The sequence below is a fragment of the Centruroides vittatus genome, unplaced genomic scaffold, assembly GCF_030686945.1.
Source record: "Centruroides vittatus isolate TY-2023 unplaced genomic scaffold, ASM3068694v2 contig_862, whole genome shotgun sequence".
NCBI classification, from domain to species: Eukaryota; Metazoa; Arthropoda; class Arachnida; order Scorpiones; family Buthidae; genus Centruroides; species Centruroides vittatus.
In genome coordinates, this window is record NW_027122562.1 from 758,137 (window position 1) to 782,133 (window position 23,997).

The 23,997-nt window shown below is 29.2% G+C and overlaps 2 protein-coding genes across 3 annotated transcripts in view; one reads left to right on the forward strand and one right to left on the reverse strand.

Annotated features, from left to right (window-relative positions):
* The window catches only part of LOC136982666 (HMG box-containing protein 4-like), a 31,373-nt gene extending 12,672 nt beyond the window's left edge, over positions 1-18,701 (forward strand). For both annotated transcript variants that reach the window (XM_067279229.1, XM_067279230.1), the window contains exons 4-8: positions 7,359-7,628; positions 10,920-11,004; positions 16,099-16,163; positions 17,931-18,179; positions 18,255-18,701. In XM_067279229.1, coding sequence (XP_067135330.1) covers positions 7,359-7,628; positions 10,920-11,004; positions 16,099-16,163; positions 17,931-18,179; positions 18,255-18,422 — 837 coding nt within the window. In that variant the 3' untranslated portion in view covers positions 18,423-18,701. The remainder of the gene's footprint in view (positions 1-7,358; positions 7,629-10,919; positions 11,005-16,098; positions 16,164-17,930; positions 18,180-18,254) is intronic.
* Positions 18,702-18,897: 196 nt separating this feature from the next.
* LOC136982665 (sterile alpha motif domain-containing protein 1-like) overlaps positions 18,898-23,997 on the reverse strand; it is a 55,175-nt gene continuing 50,075 nt past the window's right edge. Inside the window, exons 8-9 of the mRNA XM_067279228.1 lie at positions 20,965-21,082; positions 18,898-20,890 (exon numbers count right to left, since the gene is read on the reverse strand). Of these exons, the coding sequence (XP_067135329.1) occupies positions 20,747-20,890; positions 20,965-21,082 (262 nt within the window). The 3' untranslated portion in view covers positions 18,898-20,746. The remainder of the gene's footprint in view (positions 20,891-20,964; positions 21,083-23,997) is intronic.

Sequence of the window (23,997 nt, forward strand, 5' to 3'; positions counted from 1 at the left end):
AAAATATTTCTCTCTTTTATTATATGAAAACTTTGTATTATCAGATATTTTAACCAAGAAATTATCAGTTGAGATATACTTGAAAATTAACCTAATGTAATTAAAAAGCAGTTGATTACTTCTCCTTTTAATGTTGTTCATATGAATTTTATGTTAAAGCTACCATCTCTTTTGTACATATTATAAAGTTAATAATAATTCACAACTCTAGTTTTCACTGCTTTACATTAATAATAATCTACTGTTTTTATTTTAAATTTGTAGTAATCTACTTTTATTCTAAACTATGTAGTCTGATAGTTCATTTAATGTTAACATGCTTAAAATTAAAGTTCTAAATTTTTTAAAATCAGGCAAATTTATAAAACAAAATTTAATGAAATCACTAAAAAATATAAAAAATATTTTATTACCTTTTGTGTGAAACAATACTAAAACATTTGTTTAGTTATGTTGCAAAAGAAAAATTGTTGCAATTACTTTAAAAAATTGTAATTAAGGGTTCAAAAAATGCAGGAGAAATTAATGCAAAATTAAATAATTATTAAAAGCTATAATAAGAAATGCTTACTGGAACTAAATTCGAAATTAAATCTATTTCACACCTTTAATGTGTCCAGCATACTGTTAAATTTTCATAAAAACGTTTTCAATCACTTTTAGAGATCTTCATCAGTTACAGATTACAAAAAACGAACAAAAATTCGAATTTAAAAAGATCGAATGTTTCGGTGAAAAACGTAACACTGGGACTAGAATTATTTGGGTTGTTTAATTTTTCACGTTAGTGGTGACGTCATTATGAACGGAGTTATATTTTTCACCGAAACATTCGATCTTTTTAAATTCGAATTTTTGTTCGTTCTTTGTAATCTGTAACTGATGAAGATCTCTAAAAGTGATTGAAAACGTTTTTATGAAAATTTAACAGTATGCTGGACACATTAAAGGTGTGAAATAGATTTAATTATTAAAAGCAATGCAAAAAGTAAAACTAAATATGTATATCTGTATTTTATATATAACCAAAGGTTATTATTCAAAAATCAAACTTAAAGAATAGTTTGCTACAGGAGCAAACAAATAGTTCTCTCTTCAGCTTCAAGTCTAAGTGAAAAGTGAAGGCTTTGTGTCACCTATTGCTAAAGAAAAACATATCTTCCCCTTTGTTAACCCTTTCCACAAATTCATGCCAAGTCCACAGAGGAAGTTAACAGGTGGTCTTTTTGAGTAACAAATTGTAGACTCCACTTGTGACCTGGTGTGACCTACTTACACACAGCTTCTTTGTAAAGTATTGGTTTCAGTTTTGGTGGAGACAGAACATTTTGATTTTAATATATATACAAATTTGATTATTTAATAATAAAGTATATAACATATTCCATCAAAATTTCTCTTTAAAAACCTTGTATTCTATCAATAATAATATAGATACAGTCTCTCTTTGAAATACAATGAAATTACATTCTGAAAAACACATTATAAGCTGAAAATATTATATAATATATAATATAATATATAAAATAAGGATAATATCTGTTTAATATATATAATATTAAACAGAGCATCTCCTTCATCCAACAACTGCTGGATGAAGGAGATGCTCTGTCAGCAGGACTATTGATATCCTCTCCTGAAACACAAGAATAACTGGTAAAAGGCACTGGTTCATCTCTTGGGTTAACTTTTTCATAAAGATATCAATGTTAGACAGGACTGTTTGTTTCTTCTTTTCAGTATAAATTTCTTTATGACAAACAAGGGCATCTTAAATTTGTCAACCCTTGAAAAATCATTCATAATTGAAATCCATCTCTTCTAACATTTGTAGTCTGTTACCAATTGTTGAAAATGCCTCAGCCAATTTCTTTGCTATAAACGTTTTTGGTAAAAAAATCTTTTGTAAACTCTAAAAATAAAAATTATTTTCAGATTAAAATTCAAATAAAACTACTCTTTTATATCTGATTTTGAGTGATTTAACTAGCTTGCAAATAATTAATGAAAAGATACTATACTTTAACCAAAAACTTCTTATTTATTAAATTCTTAACTCCCAAATGCATTTCGCTTACAAAGCCTCATCAGTGGACAATTGGACATCGACAATTCCTGTTCACTTTATACCAGGTAACTTTTTCCCAGTATGCATCCACATGCATACCATCATTCTGATTTATCAAATTTACATATTCGATCATACAAAAATGTTCTATTATTCTTCTCTCCAAACAGTTTTCTTCCATATAAAGTATTTTTACATTATTTCTGTCTGTTTTACAATGATAATTATCACAATGTAGACCAAGGCGACTCTTGTCTTTTTAGTCGTATCGCAGTTTTGTGTTCTTTCAAACGTATCTCCAGCTTCCTTCCCATTTCTCCAACGTCAGTGGCGTAGCGAGGGGGTGCAAAGGGGTGTATCATGCACCGGGCGCCACTTGCATAGGGGTGCCCAAATGGTCTCCAAGACAAAGTATATGTGTTTCTGGAGGGGGAGAGGGGCACCAATAAAGTGTCAGGCGCCAGTTATGCCCCGGGCACCAGTTATGTTCGCTACGCCACTGTCTAACATAAGACATTGTCATGTACTGTACTTGTCCACAACTTCGTTTGTGGACAAGTACAGTACATGACAATTTATAAACTACACCTGCAACATCAAGTTTGTTTTTTAACATATTTTTATCTTCATTGTTTATAACATTAGCTATATTTGACAATTCATTTTTTTGCTTTGCCACTATACATATAGAGCACTTCTTAAAGATTGATTTATATCATTTGTAAAGTTTGTTTACATAAGGAAATTTTACATATAAATTACCAATTATATGATTTCTTACATTATATCTATAATTTATAAAGTAATCATACCACTTACATAATTTGTTCTTTGGATAATCATTTAATAAATATTTTTTAAACAGATGTTTTGTTTCTTTGTCTATGTCTTCTTGTGGAGATGTTCTGTTCAATATTTTTCTCAGTTCCATAATAAAAACATTTTTCTTAGTTTCTGCGGGACAATATGATTTATAATTAACTGTCTTTCTCATATACAATTTTTCATATTTATGAAACACTAATCATGTTTCCTCTCGTTTTATAGTGATGTCCAAATAATTAATTCTTGATTTTGTTCTTCTTCACAAGTAAACTTCAAATTATTACTCAATTTGTTTGCATAACCTTCAATATCTTGGGATGTAGTTATTCGTGAGTCAAACATAATTAATATATCATATACATAACGTGCATAATACTCTATACCTGGAGCTTATGATATGTTTTCATCAACTGGTGTCATACAGATGTCAGCCAATTTTGGTCCAACGACCGATCCCATAGAAATTCCATTTTTTTACAATAAAAGTCTGTATAAATTTTAAAATAATTATTTTTAAATATAAATTCAATAAAACTTAATATATGCTCAGGTATAGTATATTTATTAATAGTTTCTTTTGTCATTTCTAATGTTATAGACGGATACATAGATTTAGCATCAAGGCTCATAACACAATGACTTTGTTTAATTTTACCTTTCAGTAATCCATTAATTAATTCATCTGTATTCTTTATACTGTAGGGTGATTTATCAATTATCTGCAAATAAGTTTTCAAATAGCATTCAAGATTATATAAAACTGACTTTTTAAAATCCACTAAGGGCCTACATATATTACCTGGTTTATGAGTCTTAATTCTTAAATTTAATTTTGGTTGTCTTACATTACATTATTAAAGTCTAATATATTTTTTACCTGTTGACTTGAAAGTTCCTTTTTATATTTCTTTATTAATTTTGTAAGGCTTTTCTGTATTTCCGTTAACGGATCTGTTGTTAACTGTTCATATTCTTCAAACATAACTATTTCATTTTTCTTTAACTGTAATTCCTCTTTTGTCAGTATGATTAATTGGTGCAACTTTTCTTCCTTAACTATGAAAAGTTTATTTTTCTCAAAACATTTTATTAATCTTTTTAATTTCTCAATTATTTTATTTGCTTTTTTAATCCATTATGTAACCATTTTTACCTGTATACTTCTCTAAGTCTTTACTTAAGTTGGATTGTAGCTTTGCTTTGTTTTTATTAGATCCAGATATTTTTTGGATAGCGTTTTCAATTTCAGCCACTATCGGGTAGGATTTAGCACACATTGGGAGATTCATGTTATGTCCCCAAGACAACAATCTTACAAAATCACATGGTATCTCTATGGTAGTAAGGTTAATTATCAATCTATTTAACCATTCTTGCTTTTCTAGTTCAGTAGGGTATTCAAATTAATTTTTTAATTTAATATTTTTATTTATCAAATAAGAATCTAAATTATTATTTGTAGTTACATTATTTCCAATAGATCTCTTCATTTGCTTTAATTTTTTACGTAGTAAAAATATTTTTTTACCTTTTATTTTGATTGCTGATTTTATAATCAATCTTTCTATTTTCTTGACGTATGGTATCTTTTCATTAATTATTTGCACGCTAGTTAAATCACTCAAAATCAGATATAAAAGAGTAGTTTTACTTGAATTTTAATCTGAAAATAATTTTTATTTTTAGAGTTTACAAAAGATTTTTTTAGACATATTACCGAACCCATTGATTTTACCCCTTTCAATAACTTTTTTCTCTTTACAGCTGCTTTTTTCTTCTCCTCTTTCAATTCAATGAGCTCGTTATTAGTAAGCTCTTCAGCAGTAACAGGCCCATGAATGTCCTCTGCCTCAATGTTGAGATTAAGCTGCTTGTTGAGAATTAAATTTTTGTTGTAGACAATATCATCCAACTGCAGAATCTTTATCATATTCTTTGGAGGTGCAAACATATGTTTTCAGAATTTTCTTCCAAATACCATTCATGCATTGCTCAGTTACTACTTTCCTACACACAGCAATATCCATGATACAATCTAGGATATTGTGGCCTTTCCAAAACTTTCATAATGTTTGGCTGATTCAGTTCCTTCAACTGTTTGGGCAAATGTACAGCATAAATAGTATGCTTTGAGCACACTTTGATCCATTGGCTGTATTGATGCAGTTGTATTTGGTGGTAAGTAAATTATTTTGACATCTGGATGCTTGTTGCTGATATGATGTGGGGATATTTTTGAGCATTATATAAAATCAAAAGAATTTTGAACAGAATATTTTTTCCTGTAGCATTCTTTTGCTGCTGGAATGAAACAGTTTAAAAACCAATCCTCAAACAGCTGCAATGTCATGAAACCTTCTTATTATGCTGATAATGCGTAGAAAGCATATGTTTTCTAACATTTTTGAAATCTTGAGGATTCTCAGAGTGGTAAATGAAAACAGGCTTCAACTTAAAATCTGCTACATTACAAAGTAGCATGTCATAAACTTTGAATGCTTTGAAACCTGGCATTATCTTGGACTAGAATGTATGTATGCTCAGGTATACATTTTAAGAATAAACTGGTTTCATATACATTAAATATTTGTTCAGTCAAATATTTTTCAACATTTATGTGATGTATCTTGCCCTTAAACAATCTGGCACCTTCCTTATCATGCTTGCAACTTCACCACTGATCTTTCTTTACATTATGAAAACAGGCCTTTTGAAGCATTCCAACCATCCATGGCTTGCTGTAAACTCCTACTTGTATGCAGGGTCATCATGTTGAGCTTTAAGGGTCTCAAAAAGGCTTCCTGCTTTAGCCTAGATTATCAGTAAACTAAGCAGGATTATCATGTGTGTGAAATATTGTATGTGAAAAAATATATCAAGCACCATTTTTTTTGCAGCAACAACAAAAAAACATTTTTAAACAGAATGAGTACTCTGGACTCTGAACTATATAATTATCATTCAATTTTCACTTTTTTGTTAAGTCAAGCATCTTGATCTGTGCTTAAAATAAATCTTTGCTTTAAGATAAAATATTAAATCGAAGCATTTTGTAAAGAGAAACATTTGATGTGTTTTCTATCTGAATTCTTTAGAGAAAATTTAAAATATGTTTAAGATGGAAATCTTTAACAGATTCTTTTTAAAATCCTCTTTAATTGATTTTTGAAATTATGTGAAACTTAATAAATATATAAATACAACTATACAAAGATAAGACGCTTTTACCTGATTTTACATTTTTTCTGCGGAGACAGTAGCCTCAAAAGAAAGGTCTCCGAGATTTTGTGAATCATCTAAGGACTGCTAATGGTGCGAATGGTGAGAAGGAAAGACAAAGCAAAGTCTTATCTTTGTATAGTCATATTTATATTTTTATATATTTATTAAATGTAAATAATGCCAGCCATGTACTTTTTATTAATTTTTATGTGAAACTTGTTCTTATAGACATTTGTAAATTACTTTTAAATTTCCAATGAATTAAAACTAAAAGATATGGTATATTCACAATATGAAAGAAGTTTCATTATTTTATTACGTAAAACTTAGTTTTTGTATATGTTGTTTATTTTATGCAAAAATGGTAAAGGTTGTATTTTATATTACTTAAAAATTGCTGAAATGTAAAGTTAATGTGTTCAGTAAAATGTGACATATAAATCTTCACATCTATAGAGAATCAGTTTCTACCAATTCTGATTTCATTCCATGAGGCTGAAAACTTTAGTGTTTTATTAAATAAACATTTCTCAGCGATGGAAGGTGTTTAATGTTTCATTAAATGTTTTAAAAAATGCTGAGTTTGATATTTAGTTCTGATTTTTTTGTTAGAAACTGTGATGTTGAAAATAAAATAATACAGCTGACCCTTGATAATCCGACAGGTATGGGACCAAAAGGGTGTCGGATTACCAAAAGTGTCCGGATTACTAAAAGTGATTACATATTTGGCATTGTTTTGCTAGCAGTAGCCTACAACATTCTTACATTTTATGAGTAAAATGCTGCCTAGGTTAATATGGAAATGAAACACCCATTTCGGTTAACTAAAACATGTTTGTTAAAAGAAATATGGAAGCCAATAAATGTACAGTACATACAGTATGTATAGCCATAACTAATACAGTACGTACAGAACTGCTCACGGAAAACAAGAAATGTGTGTCATCGTGTAAGAATTGGGTGGGGAGATTCATGTCGCGACATCCTTCTGTGCAAGCAGACACGTAACAGGACGGGGACTACGGTGACCTTGACGGGAGGTGTGTCGGACTACTGAGTATGTGGGATTACAAAAGTGTCGGATTATCAAGGGTCAGCTGTAATTGATATATTTTAAATAATATAATTTTTATTTAAATATACAGAATTTTAAAAAGATTTAATACATTAACAAGTAATATATGAGAATTTATAAACAGTAGATTTCACTTTATATTTATAATAAATTGTTTTGTTGCAGAATACTTTTTCTGGTAATGAAGGTAGCAGTGAATTCACAGCCAGTTTAGATGAAAGTGAGGATGATACAAATGAACATTCATTAATCATTGCTGAAACTCCTGTTTCTAAAAAAAAAAAATTTATCAGTAAAGGAAAAAGAGATAATAAAGAGAAAGCTAAAAATGCTAAAAAATCCAAAATTTCAGAAACAGAAGATTTAATTGATGCTACATCTTTAAAGAAAATAGAGAAGAAACCAAAAAAGAAAGAAACAAAGAAAAAAAATGAGGTATTTTCACATTGCAAGTTTATGATCTATTACAGTGGTTCCCAACCTTTTCTAGGATGCGGAACACTTTTGTGAGCAATTTTCTTTAGCGGAACACTTACTTAAGTTAATATGAAATACATAAGCTTGTCATCAGTTATTTTATTAGAATTGAGCGGTTATAATTCAAAATCTGTACTCATATTATTAACAGTATTATTCGAAACAGTAGTACACTCCATAAGTACGAGTCGTACATATATATTTAAGTTTATGAAAATTTTATGATTTTAATTTTTTGATATTCGGCGGCTCGAATACGATTGTACACTTTCCGATTTGCGACTAAATCTGCGGAACACTTGGGAGATGCTTACAGAACACCAGTGTTCCGCAGAACACCGGTTGGGAACCACTGATCTATTATGATAAGAAAATATTTTATCTAAACAATATATTATATCATTTCTCATTAATCTTTTAACAGATGATTTTAAGCAGAAATCTAAATTCTGTTAATCTAAAATATTTTCTGGATTTTTTCACTTTTAATATCATATAAATAAATTACAATATAAACATATAAACTAATTAGTTGATATCAAATAACATTGTTAACATCAGTTATTAATATAAATAAAAATAATTTTATTTATATTAATAACTGATGAATTTATTCAATAAATAATGTAATAATAAATTATTAAATTATGTTAATATTAAATATATTCAAACAATTGAAAATAAATTATAAAAAATTTACATCAAAATTAAATAACCACCAAGTTCTAGAATGAGCAAACTCAATGTCAAAATTTTTGTTCTTAAAACAGTTTTATCTCTTAAAATCAAAAATTTTAAGTGTATGATAGATCAAATTTCAAGATTTCACTCATTGACAAATTTAAATTATCATTGAAGAAATATTTAATTTATAAAATACAATGTGTAAAAAATGTGTGAATGCATCAGTTTTTTAAATTGAAAAATCTTAATTATTTATTATCATCATCTCAGTGCCAGGCTAGAATTTTTAATCATATTTTTAATTTAAAAATTAATTGGGGCTTCCATTTCATAGCTTTCCACATCTAATCTTTTCATCTCTCTAACTCTGTTCTAAAGATTAATGAAGAACAGACAGATGACAGTAGATATTTATAGGTCTGCAATTTGAAAATTGTGGCCCAAATATTTGATGGCTATCAATGTCTAAAAGCTGAAATTAAAGTATGTTTCATATATCATCTTCGATGTTTTAAAATGCAATAGCAATTGTTTTTTAAAGATTTCCTGAGTTGTCACGATGATACATGAAAGATTGTTCAGAATAGAATAGCAAATGCTAGTGATTATTCTATTTTAATTGCATGACACAAAAACAGTACTACATTTATTATTAACATTAAAACATGCATTCAATTGAATAGTTATTTGCTCGAAATTTGCTAGAATGAAAATAAACCATTCCATTGTGCATAATCCTCACCCTCATAAACTCCTATACCTATAAGAGCAACCATTACTCTGTAAGTATAAACAGTTAATTTCAATATACGTGTAAAATTAGCATATAACCCATCCTATCTTGTAATTCACACTTTTCAAACTGTCTTTTAAACAGAGATAACCCATAGGTTATATGCATAAAAATACAGTAATTAAACCTTTGTTGTCCTTACATAAGATATCTTTGTTCTGTTTATATCATTGCTCAATCTGAATTAATAAGTCATAATTTTATAATGTATGAACACATTTTATAAATGATTCAGATAATTCATCTTTTTTTTCTTTTTTATATTTTCTGATAAATGAATTTTATATGTAATTTGCTTATATCTTTGTAAGTGAGAACATAGTAATAATTTGTTTTCAAAAGTTTTAGAAAAACTGCTGTATATTAAAATAATAATAATTCTTCATTGAAAAGACCTTTTCCAAAATATTCTTTAATAGTTTATCCATTTCAATATGTAAAAAGCATAATACACAATTAAAATTTGATAGAAAATATAATTTGAGAAAATAAATTGAATAAAAGCAAAATTTTCTTATTATTTTCAAGCTTTTTAATTTATTCTTCAGGAAAACTGTCAAATGGCATTCAAGCAAAAATTGTTGTTGTAAGTTGTTAGTGCAACTTGTCAAAAAGTTAGAAACCAATAGAGAGATTTTTTTATTTTGTTTCAATTTTTTTTTAATAAAATATTTTTGGGTTTAATTTTATTAAGAAATTTAGATAAAAAGTAATGATTTGTTTTTATGTTGAAAAATCTAGTTTTCATCAATAAAGTTTTTGAATAAATACTAATAATCTGGATTTTTATTTTAGTCAAAAATCTAAAATAATTCATAATTTAACTGCAATTACCTGGAATTTTATATAGTTTATTTATATAGACAATATATTTATAGGATATCTGTCATTGACAATCTGATCTTTTCTGTCAAGATAGTTATTCAGTTAATGAAGATTGGACTGCTGTATTTTCAGATTAAATACCATTACATATGGTGACAATATCTAACAAAAAATGAATCAGAACACTATGATACCTTGTATTATTCAGTTTATTTACAACTTAAATCCATCAGACAGATATTTGACATTATATATCAGACATGGGCAAATGCAGCTCTTTTTGAGTTACATGCAGCTCTTGCTGATAGTGTTAATTTCTGCTTTTTGTTATTATTTTTACAATTTTATTTCCACAATTTTGTGAAAATATGCAATTATATATATGTAATATTTAGTAATTTATTTTCGAGTTGGTGCAATAAATTAAATTGACATTTCAAATCTATTCTCTGAAAACAAGTTTTTGACCCAGATGGGAGACACCCTATCCTTTCCTGCCTTACCATACTATCCGCCATGACAGTACAGAACTGTGGCTCCCATGCATTTTGCAAAACCTACATTTCAGCTCCCACTGAACTCTTGCTTGCCCACCTCTGTTTTATATTTTCATTAAAGTTATTTCTCAGTACTTGAAGATTGTTTAAATCGAATGAAATGTATTCAGACATGTTTTAGTATACAGTACCTAGTTAAGCTAAATACAAATTTGAAGTTTTGAATATTTTAATACTTAGAATGTTTATGATATATTATTTTGTATTGTATAGATTAAAGCTGTTTGTCAAAAAATCACTGAATTTTATTGTGAATATTTAAATAAAAATTAAGTTGATCTTTGTTATTGCATTTCTATCAATATCATCATCATTTAAATAAGTTTTTTTTTACAATTTTCAATAATAAAGCTTTTGAATAAACATTAAAATTTTGAGTTTTTCTTTTAGTCAAAACCTAATCGTCCAATGACTGCTTATATGTTATGGTGTAGTGAAAACAGGAGGAAAATTGTTGCACAGCATTCAGATATGGGTAAGCTTTTTAAATTAATATAGTTACTTGAACAATTTTTAATACTTTTATTGGATTTATTTTCAAGTATTAGCTTGTCACTAACTACTTGATTATCTTTTTATAACAGAAAATTTATTGGTAAATTATTAAACAAATTTACAATTATTGTTTTTGGTCAGTTTTATTTATGTTCAGGTATTCATCATATCTGAATCTTAATTACATTCTATATTTTTAAATGTATAGAGAAAATTTAAAATATTCATACGGTCAAACCTTCATTTTCAAACAGTTTGGTTCACAAACAAAATTTTGAACCCATATTTGCTTTCAGTTGCAATATGATAACTCAGTTGCCAAATGAGCTTCTCGGCAAGAGCCAGCTACAGATGGTCAATTTCCTATACTTCATATTTTAAAGAAAGTCAACAGTCTGACCAATCAACAACAAGTCTATCAATTCAGAAGTTAGTGATGCTGAGATTTGTCTCATGTCATAGATATTATGACATGAATCATCAATGGCATTGCTATTTTAAATTAGATTTCAATGCACATGCAGGAAAGATATTATTTCTGTTTTTTGGTACATGACACAATTGAGTCAAAATCAAATTAATTAATAAAAACCATGATAATTGACATTCACATAATGTAAATGGCATTCAAGAATTTATATTTAAATATGTTTAAGTTAAATTAAATAACAAAAATTTATTATTATAACATTAAATATTATAATATTAATAATAGGTAACCAGTTAATTAAAACTAAAAATAATAATTAAAACTCTGGCCTTTACACCAAAACTGAAACTGTAATTTAAAAAATGTGGATAAAGTTCTTGTTGTCCATCTTGATTAATTTGGTTATATTTCATACAAGCAGAGTTTGGTTATATTTCATACAAGCTCTATTCAAAGCATTTCTTTCTAAAGTGTTAGTTTCAGTTGGCAGTGACAGAATATATGCTTCTTTATATATATATATATATATATATATATATAGAACAAATTGCTTTTTGAGCAATTTTTACAAACAAATTAAGTTTGAAAACCCAAGGTTTGATTGGATTTGGTATCAGAATAAAATTTGAAGGATTTTGAAATGTAAAGGTAAATTTTATGTAGACAAAAAAATTATAACAATGATGGACAACAAAAACTGATTGCCAGTCATATTTATTGATATCTGAGATCATAAGAAATATATCTTTAGGTCAACTGTTGTTGCTCATTGTCATTGTAATTTTGTTACATTTGTGATTTGATCTTAAAAGTCAAAATGATTATAATAAGAACAGTACAAGAATATATCTTATCCATGTGGGTAAATGTACACACCCCATGTACAGTTGTCATAAACAACAAGAAAAAAACAGAATTGTTTGCAATTTTTAAAGAAACTTTTCACTAAACAAAGCACTGCATTTGATCTAATCTCTATAATAAAAATTAGCACATATATGTAACAGACATATCAATGTACTGCATACTTGGAAACATCATTATACACAAAACATGAAGGAAATAAATTTACATGCACCACGTACTTACATAAAATCATTACTATGTGAATTCTCCTTCTGCAGCATGCATATTGATAATTTAATGATGCACCATTGTAATGTAAGTTTTATGGAATGTTGGCCAGTGTTGCTCCAAGTACTACCTTCTCAGGTACTTGAAGCAGTACTGTAGAGTTTTAGCATCTCTTCCTGGAAAACAAACCACAGATCAGATCAAGGAAATTTGGGTTACACTCCACGATTTGGATCCAATTGTGGTGAAGCCAAGCAGTGATGGAGCATGCAATATGTGGCTTGACAAGATGGAAGATCAGTGGATATAAGTGGACCACAGAAGGGAATGCTGGTGCAAAATTGCCTGATAGCATTACAGTCGACTCCGCATAAGTCAACACCCCAAGGGGAAGTGGAAATGTGTCGAGTTATCAGATGTGTCGACTAAAGCAAAGTTGGAAAAAAACCCAGAAAACTACAATTAATAAAATACAGTAGTGCCTTATACAGTAACCTAGACTTACAAAACATTGTGTTCTCCATTTACAATTATTCAGTAGATGATAAACTGAAAAATTCGTTTAGTGTTGTTTGTTTTGAGCACTTAACTATCTCGACTTTCATTTTCAACAAACATGAATGCCTTGAAAACATCATCTTTGCAATTGTCACTTGTTGGTAGTAACGTCTAAGGATTCTTAATGTCTCTGGCATGAGAAAATGCAAAATTGGATTCTGGTGTGACGTTAATGTAGATTGTACATTTTCTTTTTGTTTATCTGTTATTATTTTATACATAAAAATACATAAAATGTTAAGGCATTTTTATTAATATGTATATATATTAATAATAATAATGTATTATTATATTATTAAATATATTAATTATATATTAATAAATAAATCGACTCCCCCTCCTGAAAAAAATGAGTTTGCACCACACATGCGGAGTGAATTCATTTTTTCAGGGGGTGTCGACTTATTGGAGTGTGGGACAGCAAAAGTATGTCGACTTAAACGATGTTGAGTAAACTGGAGTTTTTTAACATTAATGCCTATGTAAGTCGGCTGGGACTGCAGAAAACTGACTACTTAACCAAGGGTGTCGAGTTATCCGGGTGTTGACTTCTCGCGATTCGACTGTATATGTTGACATACCATCATATGAAACCAAATCATCAATGCCAGAAAGCATTCCCACAGTGCACCACAGCTGGAAATTTGACCAAAACTGTATGAAGCAAGAAATCAAGTTTTTCATTGAGATATCTGATGACACACTGCTCAATATTTCCAAATAGAACTGGGAAAGGTGACTTGCCAAATAAATCAGCCTCTGTCATTGAGTTTACATTCAGTATAAGTAATCCTTCCAACACTGAATTGATATTAACATGGACTTCTGCTTGCTTTTATACAAACCTTAACCCAGGTCATGTAGTCTGTCACTAAAGATGAAATATGGGATAATCTATGTCCATTCCACAATTCTGCTGCCTCCACAAATGTACTAGGCCAATATTTCACAATAAGGTGATACCAAATTCAATCTTTCCTGGTAGTTGTTGCAGTCCATCATTGCAGTGTCCAAGCATGATGGAACCAGTCTTCTTGTAGTATCGGAGAAATGTTTTGATGATATTAGATTTGTTCACACATCAATACAATTCCTGAAAAATTTACCATGAAGCTATGCCATTTGTTTATGGGGAACACAAGTGAAAGGAAATATTACTACTCCCTTGAGAAAGTTACTTTATGAAACAATATTGTACCTGTCAGCTGGTGCTCCTGTTTTTTATACTTAATCTCTGTAAAGTGAAATGTTTTGTCAGGTTGAAATGTTGAAATGTTCAGGATGGGCAGTTAGTAGAGATGATGGGAAGAGATCAGTGGAAGTTTACGTACGACGAAAATGGTAATATGGTCACTATGCAATACATGGGTAATCAGATAGATATCGTGCACGATTTGGGTGATAGGATCGTCAGCTTTGGTGAAACTCCTTATTTGTTGGACACCAGAGGATTTGTCGTTCAGAGGGGTGAAGAAGTTTTGCTTTATAATACCAGAGGGCAACTGATAAGAGCGACCAGATCGGGTCGTTACGATGTACAATATTATTACGATGCCAATTCTAGATTGTCGGGTAGAAAAGATAGTTTTGGTAACGTTACTCAATATTTCTATTCCCATCCTAACTATCCGTCCCTTCTAACACACGCTTATAACAATGCAGATGGGCAGCATTCTGTTGTTTCTGAATTTGCTCATATCATCAGTTCTGACCTCTTTCTGCCATCACTTTGAATTCTGAACAATACAGAAATAGCACCAGTTTTTATACTACCTTTTGTCTTCATAATTGCTGGCATAAAATTTGTTCATCCAGCCAAGTAATAACCATGAGTACAAGATGTGTGTATATTTACTGCCTCTGTGTTTTGAGCTAATGATGTTTCCAGGCATACATGAAGATGTTTGTTACAGTGTACTGATTAGTAGTGCAAAAATGTTACAAACAAAAACTTTCAAATGATTATAAAATATTAAATAAATTAAAGTAGAGATGCCATGACATGAATGCTACTTGAATGAATTTCCACTGCATGGCTAAAAAATACTATGTACTGATGTTTGTTGTAGACTGTAGCTTAGAGTACTTTGTTTAGTAAAAAGTTTCTGCTTTTTACTAACTAATAATCTACTTTTCATATTGTTTATGACAACTGCCAATGGGATGAATGTATATTTACCGCCACAGGTAAAGTATATAATTTTAGCTGAATCTATATACATTTTAGTGACAATATTAGATTAAAGAATGGAACCAGTTTGTATAATTATATCAAATTCTGTAATATATAGCCAGTCATATTTATTAATATCTGAGATTATAAGAAATATATTCTTAGGCCAACTGTTGTTGCTCATTGTCATTGTAATTTTGTTACATGTGTGATTTTATCTTAAAAATCAAAATGATTTTTAAGATCAAATCACTATCAAATTAGAGTTATTTTGTATTTCACTTGAAAATTCAGATTCATCATAGACCTTTCTAATACTTATGACTAATCTACAGCTGGGTGATCATTCTTTTTCAGTTCTTTTTAACCATATTTTAGAAAAGAATATTAACATTACTACTTTTCAAAACATTTCAAATTCTTTTCAATGACTATAAATACAGTGGATGATAGGTTAACGAACACTTTTGCAAAAAATTTGTCTGGGAGATGAATAATTTATCTTCAAGATAATACATTCATAAATTCTGACTCCAAATATAAATTTTATTAAAGAAATTAAATTTGTAATTCAAACTTTCATGTAATACCAATATAACTTATTATAACAATAACTACATTTCAGCTGATATTTTTAATTTTACATATTTTTGTATATTTTTTTTTTTGTTTGTTTGTTTTTAATTTTAAATAATTATTTTATATAGAGAAACTCAGAAAAAAAAATTATATTTTGTAGCAAACAAAGTTTAAAAATAAAAATATTTTTATCAATATATTTGTATATTTTTTATTTGATCAATTTAGTCTTTAAAATAAAATTATCAATTTTTATTTAGATTTTGCTCAAATCAGTAAAAAAATGGGAGAAATTTGGAAATTAATGCCAGAGAAAGAGAAAATGGTAAGATAAATATTTAATTTCAAAAAGACTTCTGATTTGTGCATGGTTTAATATAAATTTTGTCATTTGGTAAATTTTTATAAGTTTGAAAAAGTTCATTTAATTTGATATACTATATTGGATGTTGTTATAATTATTGATATCTATCAGATAATGGATTTAGAAGGAAATAAGTTTAAATAGCAAAATTAGATATAGGAATGTAGTAATTACAGTAGAGCATCGATTATCCGACCCCGATCAACCGTCACATCGGTTAACCGACTGCATTCTAGTCGGCAAATTCAAATGTCTGCTAGTGATGTGGCGCTACAATATTTGGCTATGTCTTGGCTACTTTAATATTATTTTTGTTAAATTTTTACATGTTTTAGCTGGCAACACTGACTCGACCATGAAAGGGAGGCCAGTATTTAAACGAGGCTTAATCTTATTTAACGATGCTATTGAATTGCTGTTTTTAAAACGTATGCAAGATTTAGTGGCGAAAAAACGTGTCAATTGTGAAGCAAAAAAAATTTTGGACTTCTATTTCTAATGTATAGGCCTACTTTATGTAAAATATGTAACCAGAATATTTTTTCTTTGTTTTATATTTTTCAATGTACAGTACTGTATTTATTTTGTGCAAAATGAAGAAATAATTTTTAACGATACAATAGCGATGATTATTATTTTAAAAAAATTTTTGTTAGGCTTAACATCGATGAAAATTCAACGCAAAGTAGGTTAATAGCTATATACTAATATACTGATTACATGGGATATACTAATAATGTATTTTTCATACTTTTCGGTTATCCGTTTTTTCAGTTATCCGACCAACCCCAGTTCCCAATTGAGTCGGATAATCGATTCTCTACTGTAAATCTAATACTTTGGTTATTGAGTACAGATTAAGAATCCTTTATCTGAAATTCTGAATGCTGACATGATGTGACAAAAGTAGAAAATTCCAAAAACCACTGGAAATGTTCCCAGGTGATATGCAACTATTGTACTATGTATGCTACTTGACCTCATTTATCCTGAGTGGGTCTTGCCCACCCTATTTAATTTGGCAGAAGTTTTTCAGTCTAGTATGTTTCAGCACAACTGTTCTGGCACAAAAAAACTTACTCCATTAATTCACTTATTGTCATTTGATATAAACAAGCTATCTTAATGATTTTTTTTGTGTTGTACACACAAAGTTATTTAAAAAATTAAAATGTTTATTAATTTATAAATTAGTCTATTTAGCTATTTTTAATCAAATGTTCTTTCAAAGAAATTGTTTTCAATTATTCAATATCAGTTATACAAACAAAAATTTTTAATTCCTTATTGGGAGTGGAGTTACTTTTTCCGGTATAAGTTATTAAACTCTATTTTCTCACAGATGATCTGAAGTGAAGCATACTTCACTCTGGGAATAAATTTAGCAATTTATATATAAATTCACATTTATTTTTCTTTAAACTGTATTTTTGTGATCATTACAGGACAAAAATTGCAATTATTGTTATTTAAGAGAATTAGTTTTCAGTTATTTTTTTGTTTCCTTTATGTACTTATTTTATATTCCTTAAATTGACTTGGAGTACTTTTCCTTATAAATTGGTACAACAGAATTATTTATAAATTTTAGATGATGATGATACAAAAGTTCAGTTTCAGTATATTTTTACTTTTGCATTAATAAGATTTTTCCGTTCATGTCATAAGTCAAAAGCAAGTATTCATATAAAATTAAAAAAGAATATTTCATCATTTGTTAAATTTCAGGCTTGGAAAAGGAAAGCAAAGAAAGCTGCTCATAAAGGATCAATGATAAGCACCGGAAGGCCAAATCATTCGCATCCAAAGTTTTTATCTAAGACTCATACAACCAATAATAATAAGTTGGACGAAGTCAGAAGCCCGAATCATGAAGGATTCAGGCCCGTGGGAACTTCCTCTCTAGATGTGGCGGCACATCTCAAACTTTTAGGGGAATCATTAAGTATCATCGGTCAACGGCTGACTGAACATGAAGTAAGTAAATAAACATAATTTCTTATAGAAAAAATGGGATAATTTAACATTAATTATTTACAAAATATTTTTCAGGGTCAAATAGCCGTATCAGGCAGTCTTTCAGTTTTATTAGATTCCACTCTGTGTGCCCTTGGACCCTTACTGTGTCTGACATCCCAGATGCCAGAACTGAATGGCTGTTCTCAAGAAACCCTCTGTCACATTTTGGATAATATTGCTTATATCATGCCTGGTTTGTGATTTACATTAACTGTACATTTTATTACACAAAATCACATTTGAATTTCATGTTTTTATCTCAAAAATTGCTCAAATGACAATATAAATTATTTTAGGAGCTTTGTTAACTGTATAAAAGTTTTTGGCATAAAGTTTGCAATTATGTTTATGTAATCAAATAGGTAAAAAGAGTGAATAACTTCAAGTTAGCAAAATTAAAACAAGATTTTAAAATCAGTTGTAAAATATAAGAAAACTTGAAGCATTAATTTCAGATAATTCTATGCTTCATTTAAGAACGAATGAGGGGAAAAAAATTTGATATCAAAATGTTTCTCTTTCAAAATACTTGTTAAATCATGCATCATATTGTATAATTGCTTTTGTAACAAATAGACTTTGCATCAGTTTCCCCCTCAAATATTTTGTTTGTATAAATTCTTTTTAAATAGATATCTTTTATGGAATGGCCGAACTCATAAATGTATATACGGAATCATTTCATTAACAGATTTTAATTCCATCATGTTTTGTAAATTAGTTTGTACAATAAATCAAAAAGAGCATTTAAACTAAAACAATAAAAAGTGTTGTTGAATTTACAAATGGAAATTGATACAGTTTATCCAATTTTCTCTTGATGATGATTTTATTTACATAACATAATGATTTTACCATAGATAACTTTTACGAAAATAGAACTTAACTATACAATTCTGCAACAAACATTTTAACATATACAAGTCGTCAAATAAATAAAAGGGAGATAAATATCAAAGTATTCACAAAATTCTTTTAAACAGTTATTACACTCAAAGGAAAATTCAAAAAAACAGCACCTCTTCAATTTGAGCACCTCTGACATCTAATATACAGACTTTAATATATATATTTACATACACTTCTTGTTTGAAACTTATTACGTGTTAAAACTGACTGGGATCGTAAGATGAATACTGTTTTGGCATGAATAAATATGTCTACTCCTCCGACGACTCTCGAATAGCAAATCGAGGTCCACCGTGCGTGAACTGGTTTTTCAGGGGAGTTTACAATATATGCAATATGAAAATGTCTCACAATATGCTAATTTAAAAGAACAATTTTTTTAAATTTGTCAAATTCAACATTTTTACTACAGGTAAACTGTGGTCAAATTTACCTTAAGAAAACACTAAACAAAAGTAATGGGATAATATAAACGCGCTTTTATATGCTTCAAAATAATTGTGCATTTATTTAACATTTTCAGTTACTTTTGAGAGATTATTTTCATGCAAAATTACATACTTTGTCCGCCTATGAGAATAAAAATATTTTCTCTAAAATGTTTATCGCTTAATAAACATCCATAATAAATACAATAGTATTTATACATGCAATAAAAACTGATGACAGATTTTTCTTTCATATCAAAATTTTTTCGTAGTGTTTTCTTAAGGTGCAGCATGCTTATTCTACAAATATATCAAAACAAAATAAATTATTTCAGAGAAACATCATGGTGCTATGCATTTATGTTAGCCCGCTTCAACACTCAATATTAAAAGTAATTCTAGCAATCTAAAGAAGGACCGTTTTGACAGTTGCATTTACAAAAGCCGTTCTTTCAAATTTAAGCATTGTTTCGGTCTTATGTCGTCCTCTCCTCGTTTTGCTAATTTGAGATATGTTTCTATTTGGAATGTAAACTTCTTAAAAGCAAAATATGCCTTATCAGAAGTATTAATATAAACAGTATTACAAATGCAATTTCTTTAAAATTATTGCAATAAATATCTAATTTTGAAATTTGATTCAATTTGATTGAAGTTTTATAAAAAATTGACAGACGCAAAGTTTTTATGATTATTTGTGATAAGTTCTTGCATAAGTTTTTTATCAATACATTAAAATATTTTAAATCAAAAAAAGAACTTTGAAATAGTTAACCTCTTAAGTAATTTTACAAACATATAATTATTACACATTCTTTCTACGAAATTTCTGTAAAAAGAATTTGTTTTCTTTATTTTACAGATCTGCCCATTTTATAAAATATTTTTAAAACACGTTCAAGCTAATTATATTACATTGAGAAACTGAAATGATAGTGACACTTACAATTGAAATACAAGTGCATTTTGTGAAACTAAAAGCTTTAAATATAATTAACTTAAGAGGTTAATTATTTAATATTTTGGACTACAGAAAATGTGTGATGGCCTACTCTAATTTCTTAAAGATTAAGTAAATTTATGCGAGAGAACGGCACTAATAAAAATAACTGATTAAAAATAAATAGATTCTGTACATACAAATTGACTACAAGTAATTTTGGCAAATAATTTACAGTTAACAGCACATCATTTAATGGTGTGCCCATCTGGAAGACCAGTTTGAAGCCTCTTTATGTGATTATATATTTTGAGTGCGGGACCAAGCTTGATGGTCAGTCCCGTCAGCACGTCACTTCGCTTCATTAAAAGAAGAGACTTTCCATCAATTTCCTGTAAATGTATATTAACAATTTATTTTTCTCAAATTTACATTTGCAAAGACAAAAATTGCAAGATCGAAATACCTGCTCTTTAAAAATAAGTGCTTGTTCGGAAAATCCGACTGACGCTAAAAATTTTTCGACATCGTCGACCGTCCAATTTTTTGCATCTGGTATTACGTCTGGATATTGCAGTTCGGTGCTATAAAATCACAACAAATTTAATTTAAAAACAACAATTTAATAGTGGTTATAGCCTAAAATTTTTATACTACTACTAACCATTATTGCTAATCATTTTTTTTTAAATACAATTAATAATTTTTCTGTGATAATTTCATTATTATTATTATTATTCAATCCTGCAGAAGGCACATTATGTTTTGTATATAAGTGAATATATAAATCAATTTTATTTTCAAATTAGGATCCCTATATGAGGAATTTTAATGCCTATGTGTATTTTATTTGAATAAAACTAAGAATACCTTATGAACACTCATTAACTATAAAATAAATATCAATGAAATGAAAAAAATCTTAAAGCAGAAATTAATATAACTTCATTGATATGAGGCAAAACATTGTAAATATCTGTAAAAACTTTGCACAAAATAAACGTAACTCTTGCATCATTTCTTAAAAGCCAAAACATTGGACATTTAATTTTTGATCTTTCGAAATATGAAAGAAGAAAGTTATGGATTATAGCAGGGATGGTCAACCACAAAAGTTTAGAAAGTAGCCCGTGAAGCTAAAGTTGAACAATTTGCTTTCACTTAAATTAATGTTTAAAAATCTTAATTCAATAATTTATTCTTACAATAATACGAGGGATGTTCAGAAAGTTCACGGCCTCAAATAGAACAACAAACAAAATAATGTTAAAACTTTTTTTATTTTTCAATATAGTTTCCTTTATTAGCAATGCACTTATTCCAGCAATGTTCTAGCTTTTTTATGCCATCACAATAGGTCGATTTGTCAAGGTGTGCAAAATACTCATTCACTTCAGAGATGACTTCATCATTTGAGTGGAATCTCTTTCCAGCCAAAAATTTTTTTAGGTTTGGAAAAAGGTGGAAGTCACTGGGGGCCAAATCAGGTGAGTACGGTGGATGTGGAACTAATTGGAAGCGAAGTTCGTTTATCTTTTGTTCGGAGATTCTGGCAGAATATGCAGGTGCATTATCGTGGTGGAACGGAATCCTTTTTTCTTCTTCAAGTGTTGCCTCTTTTCTTTGATTTCTTTCTTCAGTTTTTCCAAAAGTTCACAGTAATAGACAGCATTGATGGTCTTTCCTCTTTCTAGGTAGTCAATAAAGATGATGCCTTTAGCATCCCAAAAGACCGAAGCTATCACTTTCCCTGCTGATGGAACTGTCTTTGCCTTCTTTGGTGGTGGCAAACTGTGGTGTTTCCACTGCTTCGACTGTTCTTTTGTTTCAGGAGTGTAGTAATGGATCCACATTTCATCAGTAGTCACAAACAAATGCAAGAAACCCTGTGGATTTTTCTGGTAGAAGTCCAAACACTCCTTTGACATCAAAGTGCGAACACAATTTTGCTCGGCAGTCAGCAGATGTGGCAACAACCTTGCTGAGACCTTCGTCATACCCAAATTTTCGGTTAAGATGTGGTGCACTCGGTCGACAGAGATGCCTGTTGTCTCAGCTATCTCGCATGTTTTCAAACGGCAATCTGCTAACACAAAATCGTGAACTTTGTCGATATTTTCTTCAGTGACAGCAGTTGACGGCCGTCCGCTGCGAGGGTCATCTTCCACTCTCTCTCTGCCAGATTTAAAAAGGGCTGTCCATTTTTTCACAGTGGTGTACGAAGGAGCAGACTCTCCCAAAACTTCATCCATGTCAGCTTTGATTTGAGATGGGGTCAACCCTTTTTTCGTCAGGTATTTTATGACCGCACGAGTCTCCGTCTTCTCCATTTTTGACAAAGCACTTGCACACTAACTATCTGCTAAGCGGTCGTGGCAAAACTTTACGACAAATCAAGCAGAAATTGGTATTGTATCTTTAGCAAAGATGTCTGAATAATTCCCGCCAAAAATTAAATTGATCACAGCCCCGCATATAGGCAAGGCCGTGAACTTTCTGAACAGCCCTCGTAGACTGTCTGTGCAATGTACCCATACTGTTTGTATTTATCCCGATGAACAATGCAAATGAATGTTAACTTTTAAATTAATTGTAGTCGCAACACATGCGCATATAAATGGCAATCGCATAAAATGGTGCAAAATCATGTGTCAAACAGTAACATGACAGCCCCGGGCTTCAATCCACTTGTTACTCCTTGTTTGTGCACTTGTATTTACTTTCAATTTTAATTTTTTTTATTTATTCATACAGCGAACAGAAGCAGGTATGTTAGTTTATTAATTATTGTTTTAAATGTTATTAATATTTAACCCTATTATTTTAGAATAAATAAACCAAGTACAGGCTGGAAAAAAAATAAAAACTTATCATTATTTATTTATCATTATTAATTATTTATTAGAATATCTATGAAAAATTTGAAATATCCTAAAATTGTTTTCCCATATTCATAGTCGCCCGCAGACTATATTTTACCGAAAAAGTAGCCCCCAAGGGATAAAAGTTTGGCCACACCTGGATTATAGGGTGCAGTTCATCAGTTTGATTTTCAATTATTGAAGCAGTATCAAAACAAAAAGGAACATTTTAAAATTGTAGAAATAATAATAGCATTTTAATATGAATAGCTAATGAAGGATTTGCACATTGTAGCATCTTTTAATCAAACAGGATTTATAAATGAATTGCATATCTACACATCCATTGAAGAGTTACATTCAAAATTATTCTTACTTTTTTTCTACTATTTACACAATAGAACATATAATAGAATTTATCATCAATTTCAAAGTTCAATAATCAGCTGGAAGCAGGGCCGGATCATCGCACAGACAAATGAGACAAATGTCTAGGGCCTGGTCAAACTGTCTAATTTGAAAATATTTGTAAATAAGATAGTTTACGTTTTTGTTTGACTACTGTATATAATTAACCATATAAAAAGCAATATATTTTTATTTGTTTTTGTGAATTCTAAAATCTAAAGAAAATGTGT